General features: G+C 38.1%; 1 protein-coding gene across 2 annotated transcripts; it reads left to right on the top strand.

Annotated features, from left to right (window-relative positions):
- LOC138082990 (solute carrier family 22 member 10-like) lies at positions 1 to 23452 on the top strand. Of its 2 annotated transcripts, none has more exons than XM_068976522.1 (10): positions 1 to 576; positions 1312 to 1415; positions 12781 to 12935; positions 13025 to 13193; positions 14342 to 14465; positions 15151 to 15261; positions 18337 to 18475; positions 20578 to 20686; positions 21170 to 21373; positions 22618 to 23452. In XM_068976522.1, exons 1-10 carry the CDS (start codon positions 175 to 177, stop codon positions 22676 to 22678), a joined length of 1578 nt encoding a protein of 525 aa, XP_068832623.1. In that variant the 5' UTR covers positions 1 to 174; the 3' UTR covers positions 22679 to 23452. The 2 variants fall into 2 exon arrangements, with proteins under 2 accessions (XP_068832623.1, XP_068832622.1); XM_068976521.1 differs by having other exon boundaries at positions 15151 to 15266; positions 18261 to 18475.
- The last annotated feature ends 3048 nt before the right edge of the window (positions 23453 to 26500 follow it).

Raw genomic sequence — 26500 nt, 5'->3', positions numbered from 1 at the left:
ACTGAGAAAACTGCTCCCACTGCTCTGTTGCAGTAGAGAGGGGATGAGACACGTTGATGTGATACTGGTGTGAGTCACACAGATCTAACAAGAATTAATGAAAGGAAAGCTTTTTCTCCCTTTGAAGCTAGAACTGAGGTCATTCTGACTCTTCTTGAAGATTGCCTTTGCCCAATGGCCTTTGAGGAGCTCCTGGATGAAGTTGGTGGCCTGGGAAAATTCCATATCCTTCAGATGGGTTTAATTTTTCCTTCCCTCATGATAACAGTTTGTCAAATACTTTTGGAGAACTTCACTGCGGCCATTCCTCGTCATCGTTGCTGGGTCCACATTCTTGATAATGACACTGTCCCTGAAAATGACACTGGATTCCTCAGTCCTGATGTTCTCCTGAGAATCTCCATCCCACTGGATTCAAACTTGAAGCCAGAGAAATGTCGCCGTTTCCTCCACCCCCAGTGGCAACTCCTTCACCTGAATGAGACTTTCCCCAACGTGACTGACCTGGACACGGAGCCCTGTGTGGACGGCTGGGTGTATGACCACAGCTTGTTCTCCTCCACCATCGTGACTGAGGTAAAGGCCCCATTTACCACTTCCAAGTATATGGTCTGAGTATTTAGAATAACACAAAGTCATGTCTGAAGATTCATGTCTTCACTCGCTGAGCAGATAGTGTAGCCAGCTCTTTCATTCTTTTAAGAAAACTGATTACTTATTTATTTAATTGCCAAGCACAATTGATGACAGTGAAATCAATAACTGGATAAGAATTTTAGTATCATAAAGCTTTAAGTTTACTTTCCTAAACATCAGTTCTCACATAATGTGAGAAGTACTTGATATAAACTGTGGAAAATTATTCTTGGTCATTTGCTCTCAGTCTAGTTGCAAGTTATAAATATTTGTATTAGTGTTTTTTAAAAGAGTCCTTTCCTGGATACTTGTCATATAAGCAAATCAGAGTGCATTTCACTCTAGATGTGAAATCTAGAGCTGTTGAAAAATCTAGGTTGTTGAAAAAGCAACCTCAAAGTTTTCAGTGTGTGGAAATGATTGAGAACCACTGAAGTATGCAGTGCTAAGTGAATATGAAGATTGGTCCTAATATAACCTAGAAGATTTAGTTGATGATTATTAGAAGGAAACAATGCATAAGCTGAGACATGAATGATATAGATCAGTACATGTGGTAAAGAGAAGCCAGCGGACGTGAATTTCACTGACGGCTTTTTGACTGAGTGAGAGTTGAGGGTTATAAGGCTATAAGATCCTGTGAAGCTCCTCTGTGCTGGTTTCCTTCTCTTCTAGTGGGACCTCACTTGTGACCATCAGTCACAGAAACCAGTGGCTCAATCCCTATTCTTGGCTGGAATGCTGGTGGGAGGCTTCATATATGGCCATCTCTCAGATAGGTATGTCTCCAGATCATTGCTGCCCTACTCTGTGTTGTTTTCATAGTTTATGATTAATTGTTTCATAAATGTCTTTATTGAGTTCTTATAGACAGTTTATACTGTTGGGGGTTTCCTTAGTTCCCAAGGAGCTACAGATGGAAATGTAGGATTGGACTCATTGTGAAGAATGCAATTTTGTTGCCACAGAGATCTCTGTACTGGGCACAGAAAAGATATCACCATGAGATCTGGGGGCATTTCAGAATAGCTTATTATTATTATTATGAAACTGCTTTATTGGAACTGGAAGAGTTGCTAGAGAAAGAACATTTAATTTGAAATTATTTTTTAAATTAATTTTTATTGGAGTATAGTTACTTTACAGTATTAGTTTCGGTTGTACAACAAAGTGAATAAGCAGTTTGTATACATATATCCCTTCTATTTTGGATTTCCTTGCCATGTAGGTCACCACAGAGGGCTGAGTAGAGTTCCCTGTGCTACACAGTAGGTTCTCCTTAGTTATCCATAGTAGTGTTACACAGTAGTTATAATAGTTATACATAGTAGTTATGACTATGTAGTGTTACCTAACAGTTACACATAGTAGTGTGTATATGTCAATCCCAGTCCCCCAGTCCATCCCACTCCTCCTTCTCCCACTAGTATCCATATGTCCATTCCTTGGAGATCTAACCAGTCCATTCTGAAGGAGATCAGCCCTGGGATTTCTTTGGAAGGAATGATGATAAGCTGAAACTCCAGTACTTTGGCCACGTCATGCGAAGAGTTGACTCATTGGAAAAGATTCTGATGCTGGGAGGGATTGGGGGCAGGAGGAGAAGGGGATGACAGAGGATGAGATGGCTGGATGGCATCACTGACTTGATGGACGTGAATCTGAGTGAACTCCGGGAGTTGGTGATGGACAGGGAGGCCTGGCGTGCTGTGATTCATGGGGTCACAAAGAGATGGACACGACTGAGTGACTGAACTGAACTGATACTTCTGCTTTGCAAATAAATTCACCTACATCACTTTCTAGATTCCACATATAAAAGTTATTATATGACTTTTTTTTCTCTTTCTGACTTTCTTCACTCTGTATGATAGTCTCTAGGTCCAACTGTATCTCTGTAGATTGCACAGTTTTGCTCCTTTTTAGGGCTGAGTAACGTTCCATTGCATATATACACCACATCTGCTTTATCCATTCCTCTGTTGATGGGCATTTAGGCTGCTTCCATGTCCTGGTTATTGTAAACAGTGCTGCAAGAATATTGAAAGTATCTTTCTGAATTATGGTTTTCTCTGGTTATATGCCCAGAAATGGGATTGCTGAGTCATATGGTAGTTCCATTTTTAGTTTTCTAAGGAATCTCCATACTGTTCTTCACAGTGGCTATATCAATTTACATTCATTCTGGAATTTCCTTTTTTTTTTTTTCTATGATCCAACGGATGTTGGCAATTTGGTCTCTGATTCCTCTGCCTTTTCTAAATCCAGCTTGCACATCTGGGAGTTCTTGGTTCCTATAGCTGTGAAGCCAACTTGAAGGATTTTAAGCATTATCTTACTAGCATGTGAAATGAGCTCAATTGTATGGTAGTTTGAACATTCTTTGGCATTGCCCTTCTTTGGGATTGGAATTAAAACTGACTTTTTCCAGTCCTATAACCATTGCTGAGTGACGTAGGTGAGTGATCACACCGTGGTGGTTATCTTGGTCATTGCTGCTGCTGCTAAGTCGCTTCAGTCGTGTCCGACTCTGTGTGACCCCATAGACAGCAGCCCACCAGGCTCCCCCATCCCTGGGATTCTCCAGTCAAGAACACTGGAGTGGGTTGCCATTTCCTTCTCCAATGCATGAAAGTGAAAAGTGAAAGGGAAGTCACTCAGTCATGTCCGATTCTTAGCAACTCCATGGACTGCAGCCTACCAGGCTCCCCAGTCCATGGGATTTTCCAGGCAAGAGTACTGGAGTGGGGTGCCATTGCCTTCTCCGGTAATGTACATAACAACTTTTAAATGACAGAGGTAAAATAACAGAAAACAGATTACTAGCTCTTGGTCATTAGGACCTTTTAAAAAATGGTTCTTCTGTGTATTCTTGCCACCTCTTCTTAATCTCTTCTGCTTCTGTTAGGTTCTTGCTGTTTTTGTCCTTTATTGTGTCCATATTTGCACAACATGAGAGAACCTCAAAAAATTGTGCTAAGTGAAATAAGCCAAGCACAAAAGGAAATTATAGGCAACCATTTATATGAAATATCCAGAATAAGCAAACAAATGAAGAGATAGTTTAAATTTTCAAAAGAATAAAGGGCAGGGATGGAGAGTTATTGCTTAATTGTGAGAATTGTCTTGGGTTGATGAAAATGTTTACAAAAAAGACAATGTTGATGGTTCCATGATATGATGAATATAATTAATTACTGACTTGTACTTCTAAAAACATTAAAATGAAAAGTATATGCAGTGTCAGTTGTATCAAAATTAAAGGTATCAATGTATCAAATATATCTCTATCATAAATTTTGTTATCTGTCAGTTTTGCTTCATGTAGTTCACCTTTGCTGAGTAAAGATACATTTGATGTTTTCAGCATTATTGTGTCTGTAAATAAATTTTTTTTTCAAATTTTTTTCTTTGATGATGATATAATGACTCTAGTCATCTTATTATTACTACCTGAATTGTATATATTTTTATATGTCAATTTACTTTCAATCCATAATATTTTAAGTACTATAGTAGGCAGCATAAAATTCCATGTCTTTTTAAACCCATATGGTAATCTCTATCATTTGATAGAGATAGCAATTAGTTCATGTGGTTGTTGTTGTTGTTTTTCTTTTAAATTTATTTTTTAATTGAAGGATAATTGCTTTACAGAATTCTGTTGTTTTCTGTCAAACCTCAACATAAATCAGACATAAAGTGAAAGTGAAGTTGCTCAGTCATGTCCGACTCTTTGCAATCCCATAGACTGTAGCCTACCAGGCTCCTCTGTCCATGGGATTTTCCAGGCGATAGTACTGGAGTGAATTGCCATTTCCTTCTCCAGGGATCTTCCCAACCCAGGGCTCACACCTGGGTCTCCCGCATTGTAGACAGACACTTTACCATCTGAGCCACCTCATTTTTGAACTTCCCTCCTATCTCCCTTCCCACCCCACCCCTCTAGGTTGATACAGAGCCCCTGTTTGAGTTTCCTGAGCCATACAGCAAATTCTCATTGGCTATCTATTTTACACATGGCAATGTAAATTTCCAAGTTACTCTCTCCATACATCTCACCCTCTCCTCCCCTCTCCCCATGTCCATAAATCTATTCTCTATGTCTGTTTCTCCATTGCTGCCCTGTAAATAAGTTCTTCAGTACCATTTTTCTAGATTCTGTACATGTGTTAGAATACGGTATTTATCTTTCTCTTTCTGACTCACTTCACTCTGTATAATAGGTTCTAGGTTCACCCACCTCATCAGAACTGACTCAAATGCGTTCCTTTTTATGGCTGAGTAATATTCCACTGTGTATATGTACCACAACTTCTTTATCCATTCATCTGTTGATGGACATCTACGTTGCTTCCATGTTCTAGCTATTGTAAATAGTGCTACAGTGAGCACTGGGGTACATGTGTCTGTTTCAATTTTTGTTTCCTCAGAGTATATGCCTAGGAGTGGGATTGCTAGGTCATATGGTGGTTTTGTTCCTAGGGTTTTTAAGGAATCTCCATACCATCTTCCATTGTGGTGGTATCAATTTACATTCCCACCAACAGAGCAAGAGCCTTCCCTTTCTCCACACCCTCTACAGCATTTACTGTTTGTAGACTTTTTGATAATGACCATTCTGACCAGTGTGAGGTGATGTCTCATTGTATTTTTGATTTGCATTTCTGTCATAATGAGCGATATTGAGCATCTTGTCATGTGTTTGTTAGCCATCTGTATGTCTTCTTTGGAGAAATGTCCATTTAGGTCTTTTTCCCACTTTTTGATTGGGTTGTTTGCTTTTCTGGTATTGAATTATATGAGCTGCTTGCATATTTTGAAATTAATCCTTTGTCAGTTGATTCATTGGCTATCATTTCCTCCCATTCTGAGGGCTGTCTTTTCACCTTGCTTATAGTTTCCTCTGCTGTGCAAAAGCTTTCAAGTTTAATCAGGTGCCACTTGTTTACTTTTGTTTTTATTTCCATTACTCTAGGAGGTGGGTCATAGAGGATCTTGCTTTGATTTATGTCATGGAGTGTTCTACCTATGTTTTCCTCTAAGAGTTTTATAAGTTCTGGTCTTACATTTAGGTCTTTAATCCATTTTGAGTTTATCTTTGTGTATGGTATTAGGGAGTGCTCTAATTTCATTCTTTTACATGTAGCTGTCCATTTTTCCCAGCACCATTTATTGAAGAGGCTGTCTTTGCCTCATTGTATATTCTTGCTTTCTTTTTAAAAAAATAAGGTACCCAAGTGTGCATGGGTTTATTTCTGGGCTTTCTATCTTGTTCCATTGGTCTAGATTTCTGTTTCTGTGCCAGTACCATACTGTCTTGATGACTGTAGTTTTGTAGTATAATCTGAATTCAGGAAGGTTGATTCCCTCCATCTCCATTCTTCTTTCTCAAGACTGCTTTGACTATTTGGGGTCTTTTGTATTTACATATGAATTGTGAATTTTTTTGTTCCAGTTCTTTAAAAAATGCCATTGGTGATTTGATATGGATAGCATTGAATCTATAGATTGCATTTGGTACTAAGTCATTTTCACAATATTGATTCTTTCTACCCAGGAACATGGAATATCTCTCCATCTGTTTATGTCCTCTTTGATTTCTTTCCTCAGTGTCTTATAATTTTATGTATACAGTTCCTTTGTCCCCTTAGGTAAGCGTATTCCTAGATATTTAATTCTTTGTGTTGCAATGGTGAATGGGATTGATTCCTTAATTTCTCTTTCTGATTTTTCATTGTTACTATATAGAAATGCAAGTGATTTCTGTGTTTTGATTTTGTATCTTAAAACTTTACTAAATTCACTGATTAGCTCTAGTAGTTTTCTGATAGAATCTTTAGGGTTTTCTTTGTACAGTATTATGTTATCTGCAAACAGTGAAAGCTTTATTTTTTTTTCCAATCTGGATTCCTTTGTTTTTCTCTTTCTTCTCTGATTGCTGTAGCTAGAACTTCCAGGACTATGTTGAATAATAGTGGTGAAAGTGGACATCCTTGTCTTGTTCCTGATCTTAGGGGGAATGTTTTCAGTTTTTCACCATTGAGCATAGTGTTTGCTGTAGGCTGATCATATATGGCCTTTACTATGTTGAGATAGGTTCCTCAACATAAGTAGGTTGGGTTGGAACATCGGAACCTTGGCTAGGTTCCAATGTCCATGTTTTGAATAGTTTTAATCATAAATCATTGCAGATGGTGACTGTAGCCATGAAATTAAAAGATGCTTACTCCTTGGAAGAAAAGTTATGACCAACCTAGACAGCATATCGAAAAGCAGAGACATTGCTCTGCCAACAAAGGTCCGTCTAGTCAAGGCTATGATTTTTCCAGTAGTCATGTATGGATGTGAGAGTTGGACTGTGAAGAAGGCTGAGCGCTGAAGAATTGATGCTTTTGAACTGTGGTGTTGGAGAAGACTCTTGAGAGTCCCCTGGACTGCAAGGAGATCCAACCAGTCCATTCTGAAGGAGATCAGCCCTGGGACTTCTTTGGAGGGACTGATGCTAAAGCTGAAGCTCCAGTACTTTGGCCACCTCATGCGAAGAGTTGACTCATTGGAAAAGACTCTGATGCTGCGAGGGATTGGGGGCAGGAGGAGAGGGGACGACAGAGGATGAGATGGCTGGATGGCATCACTGACACGATGGATGTGAGTCTGAGTGAACTCTGGGAGTTGGTGATGGACAGGGAGGCCTGGCGTGCTACGATTCATGGGGCCGCAAAGAGTTGGACATGACTGAGTGACTGAACTGAACTGAATCATAAATGGGTGCTGAATTTTGTCAAAGGCTTTTTCTTCATCTATTGAGATTATCATATGGTTTTATTTTTCAATTTGTTAATATAGTGTATCACACTGATTGATTTGCATATATTGAAGAATCCTTGCATTCCTGGAATAAACCCAACGTGATCGTGGTGTATGAGCTTTTTGATGTATTGCTGAATTTTGTTTGCTAAAATTCTGTTGAGGATTTTTGCATCTATGTTCATCAGTGATATTGGCCTCTAATTTTCGTTTTTTACGTGTTGTCTTTGTCTGGTTTTGGTATCAGGGTGGTGGTGACCTTGTAGAATGAGTTTGGAAGTGTTCCTTCCTCTGCAATTTTTGGAAAGTGTTTTAGAAGGATAGGCGTTAGCTCTTCTCTAAATGTTTGATAGTTTTCTCCTGTGACACCATCTGGTCCTGGACTTTTTTTGGGGGGTAGATTTTTGATCACAGCTTCAATTTCAGTGCTTATAATTGGGTTGTTCATAATTTCTATTACTTCCTGGTTAGTCTTGGAAGATTGAACTTTTCGAAGAATCTGTCCATTTCTTCCAGGTTATCCATTTTATTGCCATATATTTGTTCATAATAATCTCTTATAATCCTTTGTATTTCTGCACTGTCTGTTGCAACCTCTCCTTTTTCATTTCTAATTTTGTTGATTTGATTCTTCTCTACTTTCTTCCTTATGAGTCTGGCTAAAAGCTTGTCAATTTTATCTTCTCAAAGAACCAGCTTTTAGTTTTATTAATCTTTAGTATTGTTTCTTTCATTTATTTCTGCTCAGATCTTTATGATTTCTTTCTTTCTACTAATTTTGGGGCTTTTTGTTCTTTGTCCAGTTGTTTCAGGTGTAAAGTTAGGTTTTCTGTTTGATATTTTTCTTGTTTCTTGAGGTAGGATTGTACTGGTATAAATTTCCCTCTTCGAACTGCTTTTGCTGCATCCCATGGATTTTGAATTGTTGTGTTTTCATTGCCATTTGTTTCTAGAAATTTTTTGATTTCTCTTTTGGTTTCTTCAGTCACCTGTTGGTTATTTAGAAACGTGTTATTTGTCTCCATGTGTTTGTGTTTCTTACCTTTTTTTTTTTCCTGGTAATTTATATCTAGTCTCACAGCATTGTCATCAGAGAAGATGCTTGATATGATTTCAATTTTCTTAAATTTACTGAGATTTGATTTGTGACCCAAGATGCAGTCTATCCTGGAGAATGTTCCATGTGCACTTGAGAAGAGGTGTATTCTTCTGCATTTGGATGGAATGTCCTGAAGATATAAATGAGATCCATCTCATCTAATGCATCATTTAAGACTTGTGTTTCCTCATTAATTTTCTCTTTTGATGATCTGTCCATTGATGTGAGTGGGGTGTTAAAGTTTCCTACTATTATTGTGTTATTGTCAATTTCTCCTTTTATGTCTGTTAGTGTTTGTCTTATGTATTGAGGCACTCCTATGTTGGGTGCATAAATATTTACAATTGTTATGTCTTCCTCTTGGATTGAGCCTTTGATCATTATGTAGTATCCTTCCTAATCTCTTGTAATCCTATTTATTTTAAGGTCTATTTTGTCTGATATGAGGATTGCTATTCAAGCTTTCTTTTGCTTCCCATTTGCAGGAATATGTTTTTCCATCCTCTGACTTTCAGTCTGTATGTGTCTTGAGGTCTGAAGTGGGTTTCTTGTAGACAGCATGTATATGGCCTTGTTTTTGTATCCATTCAGGCAGCCTGTGTCTTTTGGTTGGAGCATTTAACCCATTTACATTTAAAGTAATTATTGATATGTATGTTCCTATTGCCTTTTTCTTAATTGTTTGGGATTGATTATGTAGATCTTTTTTCTTCTCTTGTATTTCTTGAATATATAAGTCCTTTTAACATTTGTTGTAAAGCTGGTTTAGTGGTACTGAATTCTCTTAACTTTTGCTTGTCTGAAAAGTTTTTTATTTCTCCATCAATTTTGAATGAGGTCCTTGCTGGGTACTGTAATCTTCGTTGTAGATTTTTCCCTTTCAGTACTATAAATATATCCTGCCATTCCCTTCTGGTCTGCAGTTTCTGCTGAAAGATCAACTGTTAAGCATATGGGGTTTGCCTTGTCTGTTACTTGTTGCTTCTCCCTGGCTGCTTTTAATATTCTTTCTTTGTACTTAGTCTTTGTTAGTTTGTTTAGTGTCTTGGTGTGTTTCTCCTTGAGTTTATCCTGTATGGGGCTCTTTGTGCCTCTTGGACTTGATTGACTATTTCCTTTTCTATGTTTGGGGAAATTTTCAACTGTAATCTCTTCAAAAAATTTCTCGTAAACTTTGTTTTTCTCTTCTTCTGGAACCTCTATAATTCAAATGCTGGTACATTTGATATTGTCCCAGAGGTCTCTGAGACTATCCTCAGTTCTTTTCATTCCTTTACTTTATTCTGCTCTTCAGAAGTTATTTCTATCATTTTATCTTCCAGCTCAGTGATTCGTTCTTCTGCTTCAGATATTCTGCTATTGATTCCTTCTAGAATATTTTTAATTTCAGTAATTGCGTTGTTTGTCTCTGTATGTTTATTCTTTAGTTCTTCTAGGTCTTTGTTAATTGATTCTTGTATTTTCTTCATTTTGTTTTCAAGGTTTTTGATCATTTTTACTATCATTATTCTGAATTTTTTTCAGGTAGTTTGCCTATTTCCTCTTCATTTATTTGGACATCTGTGTTTCTAATTTGTTCCTTCATTTGTGTAGTATTTCTCTGCCTTTACAGTATTTTTTTTAACTCATTGTGTTTGAGGTTCCTTTTCCCAGACTTCAAGATTGAATTCTTTCTTCCTTTTGGTTTCTTCCCTCCTATGGTTGGTCCAGTGCTTTGTGTAAGCTTCATATAGATGTAAACTTCATATAGAGTGAAATTTGTGCTGAGTTTTTGTTTGCTTGCTTGATTTTCCTCTGTTGGGCAAGGCTGAGTGAGGTGGTAATCCTGTCTGCTGATGACTGGGCTTGTATTTTTGTTTTATTTGTTGTTTGGGTGAGGCATTTGCACAAGGTGCTGCTGGTGGTTGGATGATGCTGGGTCTTGTATTCAAGTGATTTCCTTTGTGTGAGCTCTCACTATTTGCTACTCCCTTGGGTTAGTTCTCTGGTAGTGTAGGGTCTTGGAGTCAGTGTTCCCATTCCAAAGGTTTGGGGCATGATCTGCTGGGAAGAGGATACTTGGGAGGGATGGAGCTGGGAGGCTGTGGCTGAGCAGCAAATTTTTACTCAGGTTCTAAGGGCAGCACTATGTGTGGCCCTGTGATGAACAAAAGCCTCATAGAACTGAGGACTGGGAAACTGTCCGTGGGAAGATTACAATCCCAAATCAATCATCTATTGCTCTTGTCAGCATCCCAGAAGTCTCTCTTCACTCATTTCCCAGCTTGAACGTGGTGTCACCAGGATTTGAACTGCTGTCTCTTCTAACCCCAGCTCTTAGGCTCTGACAAGGCCCAAAAGAGCACTTGGTGCAGATTACCAAGGCTTCTGCTGTGGTTCTCTCTATCACCTTGAGAGCTTGGACCGATACTCAACATCTCCAGCCTCTAGTTTCTTTGGATCTTTTTTCCCCTCTTTCCTTTGTGCTTCATCTAGTTTCACTTGCTCATAGGATGCTGCATGCAGCGACCTCCACCCTGCACTCAGACCAGAGTTATAAGTATGAAGGGCCGAGGCTGGCCCATGCAATTAGGGCATATGCTGAAGCACTGTGCATGGCACTGCAACTCAAGATGTGGTTGTTGTTTTGATTTTTCTTATTCTAACATTTCTTTTTTGTTTGTTTGTTTTCTGCATTATTTTCTTGATGGTGATAATAATTATGATTTTTTGGTGATGCTTGTTCTTATGGTTCACATTTTCTATTTTTAGGGTTAATTATTTGAGAATTTTAAGAGTTATATTTTAAGGATTGCAGAGGAATTTTCAATTCCAGATTGTCTATCCGTTTTTATTACTGGCATATAGATTAGCAGATCCTGTTTAATCCAGGTTGCCTCCACTAAGGCCCTATTTTCTTGATGCTCATGGAACACAGAATTCACTTTTTCTTATTTGTCCTTCACCTTACTTTTCACTTCATTCTTCATCTTACATAATTCTTTCCTCTGAGAAATTTATATACTGTCTGCTGTCTGGGTTATGATACTTTTATATCCTGTTCTAGAAAAGCACACTTCTTGAAGCCTATACATCCAGATTCATCAAAGAGTGGCTCTTTTTTTAAATATAAATTTATTTTAATTGGAGGCTAATTACTTTACACTATTGTATTGGTTTTGCCATACATCAACATGAATCCACCATGGGTGTACACGTGTTCCCCATCCTGAACCCCCTCCCACCTCCCTCCCCATCCCATCCCTCTGGGTCATCCCAGTGCAACAGCCCCAAGCATCCTATATCATGCACTGACCCTGATCTGGCGATTCGTTTCACATATGATATTATACATGTATCAATCCCGTTCTCCCAAATCATCCCACCCTTGCCCTCTCCCACAGAGTCAAAAAGACTGTTCTATACATCTGTGTCTCTTTTGCTGTCTCGCATACAAGGTTATTGTTACCGTCTTCTAAATTCCATATATATATGTGTTAGTATACTGTATTGGTGTTTTTCTTTCTGGCTTACTTCACTCTGTATAATAGGCTCCAGTTTCATCCACCTCATTAGAACTGACTCAACTGTATTCTTTTTAATGGCTGAGTAATACTCCATTGTGTATATGTACCACAGCTTTCTTATCCATACATCTGCTGATGGACATCTAGGTTGCTTCCATGTCCTGGCTATTATAAACAGTGCTGCAGTGAACATTGGGGTACACGTGTCTCTTTCAATTTTGGTTTCCTCGGTGTGTATGCCCAGCAGTGGGATTGCTGGGTCATATGGCAGTTATAAACCTTCAACAACACTGATGCATTGGCCCACTGATCTTTTGCATCAGTTTAACCTGAACCTGTCTGGTCCTAGAGACCCAAGTACACTTTTAGCTCTCTTGTGTTCTGGACACTGTACAGACTCTCTACTTTGCTAAGTATCTATGTTAATATGGTGGGTTCTTATGGTATTTTCCAAGTTCCAACATTATAGTTTATTTTATATAGTGCCACTTGGTGTCAGAGGCCACCTGGTGATTGGAGGATGAAGTTCTGGTCTTGTTAGTCTATAGAAAAAGAGTGTTATTTAAGGAGATTCCTATTGTTGATTTAGCCCTTCTTTTTAAAAAGCTTTCATGTATAAAGAATTACTTGTTAAAACATTCTCTAAATTTCAGAGTATTCTTTTGGTTTCTTATGTTTTTACCACAGATTATCATTATTCCCATCATCTAAGCAGATTCTGTTTCTTAGGTTTGGGCGGAAGTTGATTCTCAGGTGCTGTTTGCTCCAGCTCGCCATCTCTGGGACCTGCGCAGCCTTTGCTCCCACCTTCCTCATTTACTGCTCCTTACGCTTCTGGTCAGGCTGTTCTGCTGTGGTCATCGTGGCAAACAGCATTATGCTGAGTAAGTCAACAATTTTGGTGTCCTCCCATTTTCCAAGCCTTAAAAATCACTTTATGTGACATTAATATCCCATTTGGATTTTCTTCCAGTTATAGAGTGGACAAGATCCCAGTCAAAAGCCGTGATATTAACACTGATATCCTGTACCTTTAGTATGGGACAGGTGATGCTGGGAGGACTGGCTTTCGTTTTTCGAGAGTGGCGCACCCTACAGCTGGTGGTGTCTGTACCTTTCTTTGTCTTCTTTCTCTCCTCAAGGTATGAGCCTTCTCTCTTACTCTGTCTTATGGGAACCTGGGATGAAAATGCATGTTGAATTAAGATATATTGATTTTCTTATTCCACGGACCATTTTTATTGTTCGGACCTAAAACCCATGTCTCTCATCTGTTCACTCTGTGGTATTCAAGATTTGAGAAGCAGAACACAGAGTAATAATGACTTTTCTGTCTGGGATTTCTAGATATTTTCTCCAATCTTTATAAGTTTTACCCAGTATAGTGGTCAGAGTTAGGCTAATATTATTTTCCTTAGTATAAAATATAGGCACAGACATATTTTAAAAATACTGTTTTTTGAGATTTGGAATGAATCCAATATGGTAAAGACTCAGTGATTTTCTATGTTGTTGCTGATTTTGGATAAAGGAAGAGGCAGCAAATTTGTTCATATAGCCAGTTGACAAAGTAGTGGCATAATTTCTCCATTACTAAAAATGGCTTGTAGATAGGGTGATTTCTGTTATGTGTTCAGCACTTCCTTTTCCCTTAAATAGTTTTAACAAACATTTACTTATGGGTAGTTCCACCTTCACTCTTAAAACCAGTCTAGGGAGAATCAGCTTAAGTGATCACAGAAGGATGACTATAGATTTAATACACTGAGATGAGTTCAAAGAAGGAGCAGAGTGTAGTCCTTGTCAGAATCATCTCCTAAGTCATTTTATCCTCTTTCCAGTTCTACAAAGAAGATGGCACTACAGTCCCCATTGTATTGATGAGAAATCTGAGGCAGATGTAAACAAGTGACTCACTTTTGTATTTAGGTACCAACAGTGTTGGTAGCAGCAAGAGTATTTGCAATATTTGTTGGGCTATAAGCTTACATTATTTGGGGGCTTCTTTTTTTAAGATATATATTATAAACATATACTATATTCACAAAGTTGTTAGATCCCATGCAAAGGTTTCAAAGAGAATATGCATATGAAGGACTCTCCACCTTAAACTTCATAAGCTTCTTGGAAATTCTCTTCCTGAGTAAGCAGAGAGGAAATTTGACTCCAGGGTCTGTGAATCCACCAAGTGAAACGGTGGATATAGATGGAAGGCAAAAAGCATCTGCTGTCAAGAATCATACAATACATTTAAAAAGAGAGCTGACTGCACATGTGCGCCTTTCTTCAGGTGGCTGGTGGAATCTGCTCGGTGGCTGATTATCACCAATAAACAAGATAAGGGCTTAAAGGAACTTAAGAAAGTTGCACACAGAAATGGAATGAAGAATGCTGAAGCAACCCTGAACATGGAGGTGAGAAGGGAAGGGAAGGTGGTTAAGGGTTGTAGAGAAGAAATAAACTGACACCTGCCTTCTCCTTCTTGAGATAGAGAAGCTGATTTTCTAACAGGGCAGTTAGTTGAGAAGACAAACTCAGTTCTCTCATCTTTCATGTCTATTTCAGAGAAAAGAAGCTTTTCTTGCTGTACAACTACTTTAGTTCATTTCCTGAATTGAATCTATAGGCTCTGTACTCCCTTGGATGCTATGACCTCATTTTCAAAATTTTGCCATTTAATTTCCTGGAGTTTCCCTTAACTCCTTATGTACTCCTTCATATCACATTCACACTTGTGGTTTCATGTATAATGTGTTACACTAGAAAGAAGGAAAGGCTTTCTGGGTGATGCTAGTGGTAAAGAACCTGCCTGCCAATGGAGGCAGACATAAGAGATGTGGGTTTGACCCCTGGGTTGGGAAGATCCCCTGGAGGAGGGCATGGCAACCCACTCCAGTATTCTTGTCTGGAGAATCCCATGAACAGAGGAGCCTGGTGGGGAATTGTCCATAGGGTTGCAAAGAATCGGGCACAACTGAAGTGATTTAGTGCACACACGCAGAAAGAAAGGGAATACATCATTTCTGTCCTTTTGGGATCCAATGCTAACCACTATATCTCGAACTATGTTGGCAAATGATATGTTTGTTGTTGTTGAAGGGTTTGAGAGTGACGATGCAGGAGGAGCTGAAGACAGCACAAATGAAAACTACTGTGTTTGACTTGTTCCGCACACCCAACCTGCGAAAAAGAATCTGTCTTCTGTTCCTTGTAAGGTGGGCTTGCTCACAGTGCATGGCAACATTCAAAGAGTTGGGGCACAAAACTATTTATTTCAAAGGTTACAAAAGTGTTGTGAGAGGGAGATGGTGATTGAAAATAAAAGATGAGGGAAACACAAACTAAGACTTACAAGAAAATGATTGTATGATGAAGAGTTAGATTTCATCACTCTGTCTGTCTCTTCACTAGAGACTGATGTTGAGAACTTCCATTAAGAACAGATCTTAGCACTTATTTTTCTATATTTATCTTTCAATTTAATTGAAGCAAAATTTTAAAACAGAAACATGAAGAGATCAAGAATATATATGAATCAATGAATATGTCAATATGTAAAAATGTAACCAACCTCCAGGTCAAGATGGAAAATTCTAATCTGCTAATAGAAAACTAATGAATAATTTGTAGTATATTTGTACAATGTAATTTGTACAAATTTGTACATTTGTACAGTGTAATATCTTACAGCTGTTAAAATGATTGAACTAGGGCCAACTGCATCAACATAGATGCAGCCGTAAAAACATAATGAAAAAGAAAAATTCAGAATGATTTGTGATTTATCAGCATGATTCCAATTGTTTTACATTGAAAAAAGGCGAAAGAATCTTATATACAATACTATACCAGTATGCATAGGATATACACATGTGTAACAAGAATAGAAGAGCAAGCATGTCAATGGTAAGTATCAGCCCCTTTGGGAGGACTGAAGGAGAAGAGATCAAGAAGGAACATACAGGGAGCTTTCAGCTGTATCTATAAAACTTTAATGCTATTAAGTGAGTAAATAAGTAAAGCAATTAGACAACGTACTGAAATGGTGGATACATATTATTCTCTTTATTTTTCCTGTGTGCAAGAAATACGTTTATAATAAAATATTTTAATTAAAAACTGAAACATAAACCTGAAGAGATTAAGAATATATAAAAATCAATGAATATGTCCATATGTAAAATTGTAACCAACCTCCAGATCAAGACAGAAAATTCAAATTTCCCAGGAGTTCCTGTGAACTATCCAGTTGCACAACCACCACCACCAGCACTACTTCCTGACTCTCTTCTCTCCTCACTACCCTCTCCTGTGAAAAATAAAAATTAGCAACTGTTCTTATCTTCTTCACTACACATGAGTGTTGCCTGATTCTTTTACATAACGTAAATGACAGATGGGTTCAGAGACAGCCCCCTTTCTTTATGCTCATTCACAAAGATTCATCCATTCAGTTGGTTTAACAGCAGGCTCTTCTCCCTAGGGCTTTAGTTTCCACTAGATGATTAAGCTATAATGTCTACATGTATTCCAGTGTTGGTGAACTGTTACTTGTTTTCAATTTGGATTCAGCTTATTTGAATGTTGGGGCTTCCCAGGTGACTCAGATGGTAAAGTGTCCACCTGCAATGCAGGAGACCTGGGTTGGATCCCCGGGTCAGGACGATCCCCTGGAAGAGGGCATGTCAACCCACTCCAGTATTCTTGCCTGGAGAATCCCATGGATAGAGGAGCCTGGTTGGCTACAGTCCATGCGATAACAATGAGTCAGACATGACTGAGTGATTAACACTTTATTTGAGTGTTAGCACAATGGTTCCTGTGAAAATCTCATTCATTATGCCATGAGAGTATATAAGTACTTGTATTTTGGTAGAGTCAAGAGGAGAAATTTTAAATATAATTCTAAATTTTTGAAGATTTAACAATCAAGAATGAAAAGCATACATGACAATATAGACATTCCCCAAGCTTAAGAAAGTAGCTATTGTATTGTACAATTTACATCTTCCTAGGAATACCCTAGCAGACTGCTTCTGTATTTAACTGCATTGTGCTTTTTCACCTTTTCCATACCCACTAGGACACAGACTTTTGTTCCTGAATCCTAGACAATCAGAGGGGAATGAAAAAGCAGAGATAATGGTCAAGAGAGGACTTGCTTGCAATTGCTGTGGTCTGTGGTGTTTCTTCTGTTGTAATGTCTAAATGTAGCTCTCTCTGGGTGTAGTAGATCATTGAAGTGGACTCTTTTCCCTTAGATGTTTTCTGGGTGAAAGGTTGGTCCCAAGTTGGAATATTTGATTCCATTCCTGCTGGTGCGGTAGATGTATGTTTGCTCTTCTGAATTCTCACATGTTCTCTTAGCCCTAAGAAATCATATATGAACTTTGAATTCCCCAGAATTGTGTTAAAATCCAGGATATTATGCTCCCAGGTCAAGAAGACACACATGGTATCTTCACAGCTTTAATCACTAGTTGAGAAAAGAGAAATGGTTTACAATATTGGGTTTGGGGTAGGAGATGTCAGACTCACAGCACACAGACAAACCTCAAAAAGTATTTCTTTTTCTAAATTCCTAGTTTTAGTCCTCTCCATTCAATTTCTATGTAGCATCCAATTTGCTGATCAGAGCAGGTATGCTTTCCTGTCACTGCCAACTCTATGCTCAGGGACTCAGACAAAAGAAAGACTGAAGGAGTATCGTTTTCATATATTTGTTATTCAGTTACTCAGTCGTGCCCTACTCTGAGACCCCATGGACAGCAGCAAGCCAGGTTTCCCTGCCCTTCACCATCTCCCGGAGTTTGCTGAAAGTCATGTCCATTGATGATGCCATACAACCATCTCATCCTCGGTCATCCCCTTATCCTCCTGCCTTCAATCTTTCCCAGCATTAGCATCTTTTCCAGTGAATCGGCTCTTCACATTAGGTGGCAAAAGTATTGGAGTTTCAGCTTCATTATCAGTCCTTCCAATGAATATTCAGGGTGATTTCCTTTAGCATTCACTGGTTTGATCTCTTTTCAGTCCACGTGACTCCACGTAATTATTTATGATAATTTTACCTCTAAAATTGGAGAAATCAGATTGGGACTTTATTCTTTAACCTTGACCATTAGCTGCCTTGGTGAATATAATCATCAACTCTAGCGTCTGGGCTCTAAATTTTATGGCTTCTGTGTCTCGTCTTTTGTTTACCACAGATTTGGAACCACAGTACCCTATTTTGGCATCTTCATCAATCTACAACACTTTGGGAGCAACATATTCCTCTTCCAGGTCATCTTTGGAGCTCTCACTGGCTTAACCCGATGTGTTATACCTCCAGTATTGAATCACATGGGCCGTCGACCAACCCAGACGCTTTTCATGTTCCTGGTGGGACTTTCCATTTTGGTCAACACGTTTGTGCCCCAAGGTGAGAGAAGACTAGGCTCTGGGGAAAGGAAGAGTCTTTTTCTACTCCTTCAGGGACTGCAATTGATCACACTTGTTGGAAGCCAGGATTAAAGAGAGATCCCAATTAAGGGCTAAGTATTCCCCCCAAACCAATATGATTGTTAATGAGAAACTCTGCTAATAAGTTGTTGAGAAATAAGTCACATGTCGGTGAGGGACAAATCAGGCATATGTTTATATTCACTCCATTATGGAAATGTTGGAAACTAGTGCCATTTATTTCAGACAGTTTCTCCAGAACAGCAATTGTTCACTTTCTCTTCACCCGTTCACTCTTTTGGGCTTCCCTGATGGCTCAGTGGTAAAGAATCTGTCTAACAAAGCAGGAGCCACAGGAGATGCAGGTTCAGTCCCTGGGCCAGGAAGATCCCCTTGAGGAGGAAATGACAACCCATTCCAGTATTTTTGCCTGGGAAACCCCATGTACAGAGGAGCCCGGCAGTCTACAGATCTATGGGGTCACAAGGAGTTGGACATGACAGAGCACACATACACTCGTTCACTCTTTCAATAACAAACATGGAGGGGCAAGGTCTTGCAATTCTATTCCAGGCGAGGACACAATATGGTCACCCCCTCTTGGCTCCTCATTACTAGCTCTAATGACTGGTCTACTTCTCCATACCTATGTATCCACATGTAACTGTGGGATTAAGTCACCATAACTACATCTCTTGCTTATGGAAGTCTTCGAGGAAATGAAAAAAAAAAAAATCCTCTTCTTCAAGTAGTGAAAGAGTGTAGAGCAGGAAGAAGAGTTTAAGCATGTTAAAACCCTTTTCAATTCGCTGTTAGATTACTTCATATGTTAATAGAATGATGTTATGTAATGACTAGAAGAAACTTAGTGGGCACAATGTTTTGCCATCTCCCATTGCAGAAATGTGTTTTACATCCTCGTAGACTGGTGAACTCTGCTCCTCAGAATATCACTGATGATGCAGGCTTACTGCCTTACAGTAAAGTTTGTTTCCAGTATTATATAGCTATAATTAGATTTCTTTTTATATTGCTCAGAAAATTGATTCTTCAAACATTTGAACGTAGGGAACAAGTGTTTCCCTAATTTTGAATTGGGACTTCTCTGATGGCTCAGTGGTAAAGAACCTGCTTACCAATGCAGAAGATGTGGGTTCTATCCCTGGGTCAGGAACATCCCCTGGAGAAGCAGATGGCAACCCACTCCAGTATTCTTGCCTGGAAAGTCCCATGGATGGAGGAGCCTGGAGGGGCTATAGTCCTTGGGGTTACAAAAGAGTCAGACATGACTTTGCAACTAAACAACAATAGCAACAGATTTTTACTTCTTTTTTTTTTCCTAGTAGGTTTCCATTCTTCCATTTTTTCCTAGTAAAATATTTTTCCTTTTATTTTTTCCTAATAAAATAAAATTTAAAAAAAACAAGAAAAACAAAAAACAAAACTAAAATTGATCTAGATCTAGATCTTCTGCCTGTCCTTTCAGAGATTAATCCTGTCCTTCTAGTAGTCTCTGGTGTCATGCTTACTCTCATGGTGATGCTGTATCTGCTCTAGGTTGACTGACTCATTTGGGTTTACCTGGGACTTCTCTGATTTTATCAATGAAAGTCTCACCTTATTAAAATCTGCTAATTCCCAGGTACACCGGGATGACTGATAACTCTAAATTCTGCACTTTAATCATAAAGTCCTCGAGGTTAGAGATGAGCCTTAGATTCAGGAATTGACTGTATGATGGTCCTACCTTCTGCCATTAGGATATAACAAGTACTGGAACTGAATAAGTAAACGAATTTCTGCCAGATTCATTTTTTCTTCTGCTTCTCCAGTAAATCTCACCTATGTGAAGAGATTTGCTGCAATTAATCCAGATACCTTTATGTACTTTTTACCACCTATATTTATAATTTTACATTTTTCATTTGTTCAGCCACCCCATGATCACTGCCACTGTACAATTTTCTACAATATATTTCAAACATACAGGTAAAGCAGTAGGGTTTTTTCCCCCTTACTAAATTTGGTGGATGCTGATTCCTTCTACAGTTATTTTAATCTCTTTGATCTTCTTGTCTCCAGAAATGCAGACCGTGCGTGTGACTTTGGCAAGTGTGGGAATGGGCTGTGTTGCTGCCTCTAACACCAGTATTTCTGTCCACTTTGTTGAACTCCTCCCTACTCTTGTCAGGTATATGAGTTTATGAATGTTCTGCCACCACCCAAAAAAAAAAAATACTTTCCCAGCTAACGGATGGTTGCTGCAAGAATAAGCATAATAGGAAATGTTAGCTATAAATTGTTTTTAACTGTACCAGTGATATGCTAACAGCAATTATAGCCACAGTTTATTGAAAAAGCTGATTTGGGGTGATGCACTGTCTTAAGTGATACTTCAGTGCTTCATTTCATTAACTTTTTGGGCCATTTGTTAGAATTGGTCTAGTGTGTAATGTTCTGTTTAGTTATGACAATGGGTCTTTCACACTTTGACCCTGACAAAGACAGCTGGAAAATCACAGAGCAAATTGCAAAAATAAGTTTGTCATCAAACCCAAGTATTTAATAATTGTTTTTTATTGTCTTCCATAATCATGCCAAAATAATAGATCATAAATTACAAGTGCAGATTTTTACTGAATTATTACAAAAATTATTACTTATCATTATTTAGAGCAAAAGCTGCAGGCATAGATATGATGGCTAGTAGGTGTGGGGCAGCACTGGCTCCCCTGCTGATGACCCTAGTGGTGTATCTACCCACTCTGCCTTGGATCATCTATGGAGTGTGTCCCATCATTGCTAGTCTTCTCGTCCTTCTCCAACCTGAAACCAGACATCTGCCTCTGCCTGACACCATCCAGGATGTGGAAAATAAGTGAGTAACCTGCTACCACCCCCTGGGAGGGACTGTGTGCTTTGAATCTATAGGTGAGAAAGGCAACACACTGTGTTGCCAGGGATACTTCCATGTTGGGTCATTGCCTTCACGAGAGGCAGGATCATTTCCACCCATTGTGTGTTCAAGTCTAGACTGCAGAGATTCCCTCTTCCCTGTTCTTGTTGGTAGTTTTAGTGCTGAAGTGATGGCAATTATCTCTGTTGTGAGGGCACATCCTACCTGCCCTCATGAGGGACACACATTCCTGATGGTGTTTCATGGTCCTCAGATCCATAAAAGCCTGGTATATGAAAGGGAAACAAACATGAAGGAATAATGTTAGGAAGATCACATAGAGTTAACGATTCTCTTTGAAAAGGTAATTAATATTATGTATGTGCCCATAAGAGTCAGACAATTTGCTGCCACAAGTAATGGAAAGATTGGTACAGGGAAAATAGAAACTGACAAAATATATTTTAAAATAAGAAAACTGGTATATTAGTGACCTGGCGCCCATAATCATGGTTCACAAAGTCAGTGACTTAACAGAAATGATTGCCTCATAGTTATCTAGCTTTTAAGTCTGAGCTCAAGTTGTTGGCAGGTTCATGCCCCATCTGTAGACTCTAGGGAAGGGTCTGCTCCAGGTCTCTCCTGGTTTCTGGTAGCTCCTTTGCTTGTGGCAGAATAACTCCATTCATGACACCTCCCTGGCACACTTCTATGCCCAAATATTCCCTTTGAATAAAGATACTAATCATATTGGATTAGGGGCCCATTCTAGCCCAATATAACCTCATCTTAATTAATTTTATATGCAATGTTCTTGTTTCCAAATATGGCAACCTCAAATTCTGAGATACTGAGAGTTATGGCCTCAGTGTATGAATTTTTGGAAAGACATAATTCAACCCACAACAGATGGGAAGTGGCCTTAGATTTTCAGTTCACCTCTTGGCTTTCCAAAGGTGTTATTGGTCAGAGGTCTAAAGAGACCCAAGTGAGAGTAGCAATTTTCAAACTATTTTCTTGGGTCTGCACAGTCTGCAGAGCCTTTTCCAGCATGAATGTCAACCCTATGGATTTTGTTGGATTACAAGAAGTTGATGGTTAGAAGTTCAGTTTGTACTTGTGCAGGGAGGGCATCTGAACTTATTTTCATGTTTTTCTCTTTTTTAATGTTTATTTTTATTTGCTAACTGGCTGGTTGATTTGTTGTTTCTATTTTGTTTCTCCAGGAAACAATTCTCAAGAAAAGTAAATGAGGAAGATTTCTGCATAAAAGTGACAAAATTTTAAGGACATTTTATGACTGACCAGGAAGGAAAGGAAAAATAGGAAGAACAAAACTTGGAGTTTTCCTTAATATCTACAAAGTAGCAAGTAAATATATGGGAAAATTAAATCTAATTTATAATTATTGCCTTAGTATTCACTTAAACATATAATTTCTTGGTACATGTTCCATGAGCAGTTCAATATTTAAGGAAAGTAGTTGAAAAGTTTAAGATCTATCAATAAATTATTAATAGACAAGATAATTCAGAAACAGAGGAATGTCATGGAATTAGTATGTGACTGCTTGATATTTGGGACAGCATATGGTGAACTGTCCATAAATGTACAGAACAATATAAGATATGAAACCAAACATCAAAAGAAATCTAGAAACAGATAATAATATATATGTGTATATATATAAATAAATATATATATATACTTAAGACATGATACATTTGACATCATAAATCTCTCCAAATAGAAGGATTATGTGATATGTGGAAATACATTCATTGAAATAAGAATGTTGACCTTCTCATGGTGAAATTTTAAATGATTATTACTTTCTCTTTGCAATTTTCTCTTTTCATATTTTCAATAGTTAGCATATGTAATTTAAAATTCTTTGAATTTATCAACATTGGATGGCAAATATAGAATAAGCAATTTTTAAAATGTGTATGTATTAAATATAATCACTGAAAATTAAAGTTATATTCTTAGTGCCATGGCTAATTAATAAGAAAAGCTTTTCTAATTAATAGTAATTACTGAAGACAAATTGTAATTAATAAAAGATAAATCCAGTTTGAAATATAAGTTTTCATTTTTAAAACAGCAGATTTAACAAATTATTGTCTCATTTTGGGTTATGGCACACAGTGATGGGCATTCATAAATGTGAAAACATGCTATAATCTAAGAAATCAAACATCTTATAGGCTGTGGGAAACAATTGGCATTTTATTAAGAGTTTTATTCCAAAACTGAACCAGGAATAAATAGACAATCTTAACAGACCCATCACAAGCACAGAAATCAAAACTGTAGTAAAAAATCTTCCAACAAACAAAAGCCCAGGACCAGATGTCTTCACAGGTGAATTCTACCAAAAATTCAGAGAAGAGCTAACACCTGTCCTACTCAAATGCTTCCAGAAAATTGCAGAGGAAGGTAAACTTCCAAACTCATTCTATGAGGCCACCATCACCCTAATACCAAAACCTGACAAAGATGCCACAAAAAAACAAAACTACAGGCCAATATCACTGATGAACATAGATGCAAAAATCCTTAACAAAATTCTAGCAGACAGACTCCAACAGCATATTTAAAACATCATACATTATGACCAAGTGGGCTTTATCCCAGGGATGCAAGGATTCTTCAGTATTCACAAATCAATCAATGTAATACACCACATTAACAAATTGAAAGATAAAAACCATATGATTATCCCAATAGATGCAGAGGAAGCCTTTGACAAATTCAATATCCATTTATGATAAAAAACCCTCCAGAAAGCAGGCATAGAAGGAACATACCTGAACATAATAAAAGCCACCCACAGCAAACATTATCCTCAATGGTGAAAAATTGAAAGCATTTCCCCTAAAGTCAGGAACAAGACAAGGGTGCCCACTTTCACTGCTACTATTCAACATAGTTCTGGAAGTTTTGGCCACAGCAATCAGAGCAGAAAAAGAAATAAAGGGAATCCAGGTTGGAAAAGAAGAAGTAAAACTCTCACTGTTTGCAGATGACATGATCCTCTACATAGAAAACCCTAAAGACTCCACCAGAAAATTACTAGAGCTAATCAATGAATATAGTAAAGTTGCAGGATATAAAATTAACACACAGAAATCCCTTGAGTTCCTATACACTAACAATGAAAAAACAGAGAAATTAAGGAAACAATTCCATTCACCATTGCAATGAAAATAATAAAATATTTAGGAGTAAATCTACCTAAAGAAACAAAAGACCTATTTATACAAAACTATAAAACACTGATGAAAGAAATCAAAGATGACCCAAAGAGATGAAGAAATATACCATATTCATGGATCAGGAAAATCAATATAGTGAAAATGTGTATACTGCCCAAAGCAATCTATAGATTCAGCGCAATCCCTATCAAGCTACCAATGGTATTTTTCAGAGAACAAGAACAAATAATTTCACAATTTGTATTGTGAAATACAAAAAAATATTGACTAGCCAAAGCAATCTTGAGAAAGAAGAATGGAACTGGAGGAATCAACCTGCCAGACTTCAGACTATACTACAAAGCTACAGTCATCAAGACAGTATGGTACTGGCACAAAGACAGAAATATAGATCAATGGAACAAAATAGAAAGCCCAGAGACAAATCCACACACCTATGACACCTTATCTTTGACAAAGGAGGCAAGAATATACAACGGAGAAAAGACAATCTCTTTAACACGTGGTGCTGGGAAAACTGGTCAACCACTTGTAAAAGAATGAAACTAGAACACTTTCTAACACAATACACAAAAATAAACTCAAAATGGATTGAAGGTCTAAATGTAAGACCAGAAACTATAAAACTCCTAGAGGAAAACATAGGCAAAACACTCTCCGACATAAATCACAGCAGGATCCTCTATGACTCACCTCCCAGAGTAATGGAAATAAAAGCAAAAATAAACAAATGGGACCTAATTAAACTTAACAGCTTTTGCACAATAGAGGAAACTATAAGCAAGGTGAAAAGACAGCCTTCAGAATGGGAAGAAATAATAGCAAACGAAGCAAGTGAGAAAGAATTAATCTCAAAAATATACAAGCAGCTCCTGCAGCTCAATTCCAGAAAAATAAACGACCCAATCAAAAAATGAGCCAAAGAACTAAATAGACATTTCTCCAAAGAAGACATACAGATGGCTACCAAACACATGAAAAAATGCTCAACATCACTCATTATCAGAGAAATGCAAATCAAAACCACAATGAGGTACCATCTCACGCTGGTGAGAACGGCTGCTATCAAAAAGTCTACAAACAATAAATGCTGAAGAGGGTGTGGGGAAAAGGAAACCCTCTTACACTGTTGGTGGGAATGCAAAGTAGTATAGCCACTATTGAGAACAGTGTGGAGATTCCTTAAAAAAACTGGAAATAGAACTGCTATACAACCAAGCAATCCCACTGCTGGGCATACACAGAGGAAACCAGAAATGAAAGAGACACGTGTACCCCAATGTTCATTGCAGCAATATTTACAATAGCTAGGACATGGAAGCAACCTAGATGTCCATCAGCAGATGAATGGATAAGAAAGCTGTGGTACATACACACAATGGAATATGACTCAGCTATTAAAAAGAATGCATTTAAATCAGTTCTAATGAGGTGGATGAAACTGGAGCCTATTATACAGAGTGAAGTAAGTCAGAAAGAAAAACACCAATGCAGTATATTAATTCATATATATGGAATTTAGAAAGATGGTAACAATGGCCTTATATGCGAGACAGTGAAAGAGACACAGGTGTAAAGAATAGACTTTTGTACTCTGTGGGAGAAGGTGAGGGTAGGATGATTTGCGAGAATAGCATTGAAATATGTATATTACCATATGTGAAATAGGTTGCCAGTCCAGGTTTGATGCATGAGACAGGATGCTCAGGGCCAGTGCACTGGGATGACCCTGAGGGATGGGATGGGGAGGTAGGTGGGAGGGGGTGTTTAGGATGGGGGACACATGTACACCCATGGCTGATTCTTGTCAATGTATGGCAAAAACCACTACAGTATTGTAAAGTAATTAGCCTCCAATGAAAATAAATGAATTAATTTTTTAATAAAG

Source organism: Capricornis sumatraensis, chromosome 8 (assembly GCF_032405125.1).
Source record: "Capricornis sumatraensis isolate serow.1 chromosome 8, serow.2, whole genome shotgun sequence".
Classification (NCBI taxonomy): domain Eukaryota; kingdom Metazoa; phylum Chordata; class Mammalia; order Artiodactyla; family Bovidae; genus Capricornis; species Capricornis sumatraensis.
Note: the sequence above shows the minus strand (reverse complement) of the source record. Positions and strands in the feature narration are given on the sequence as shown.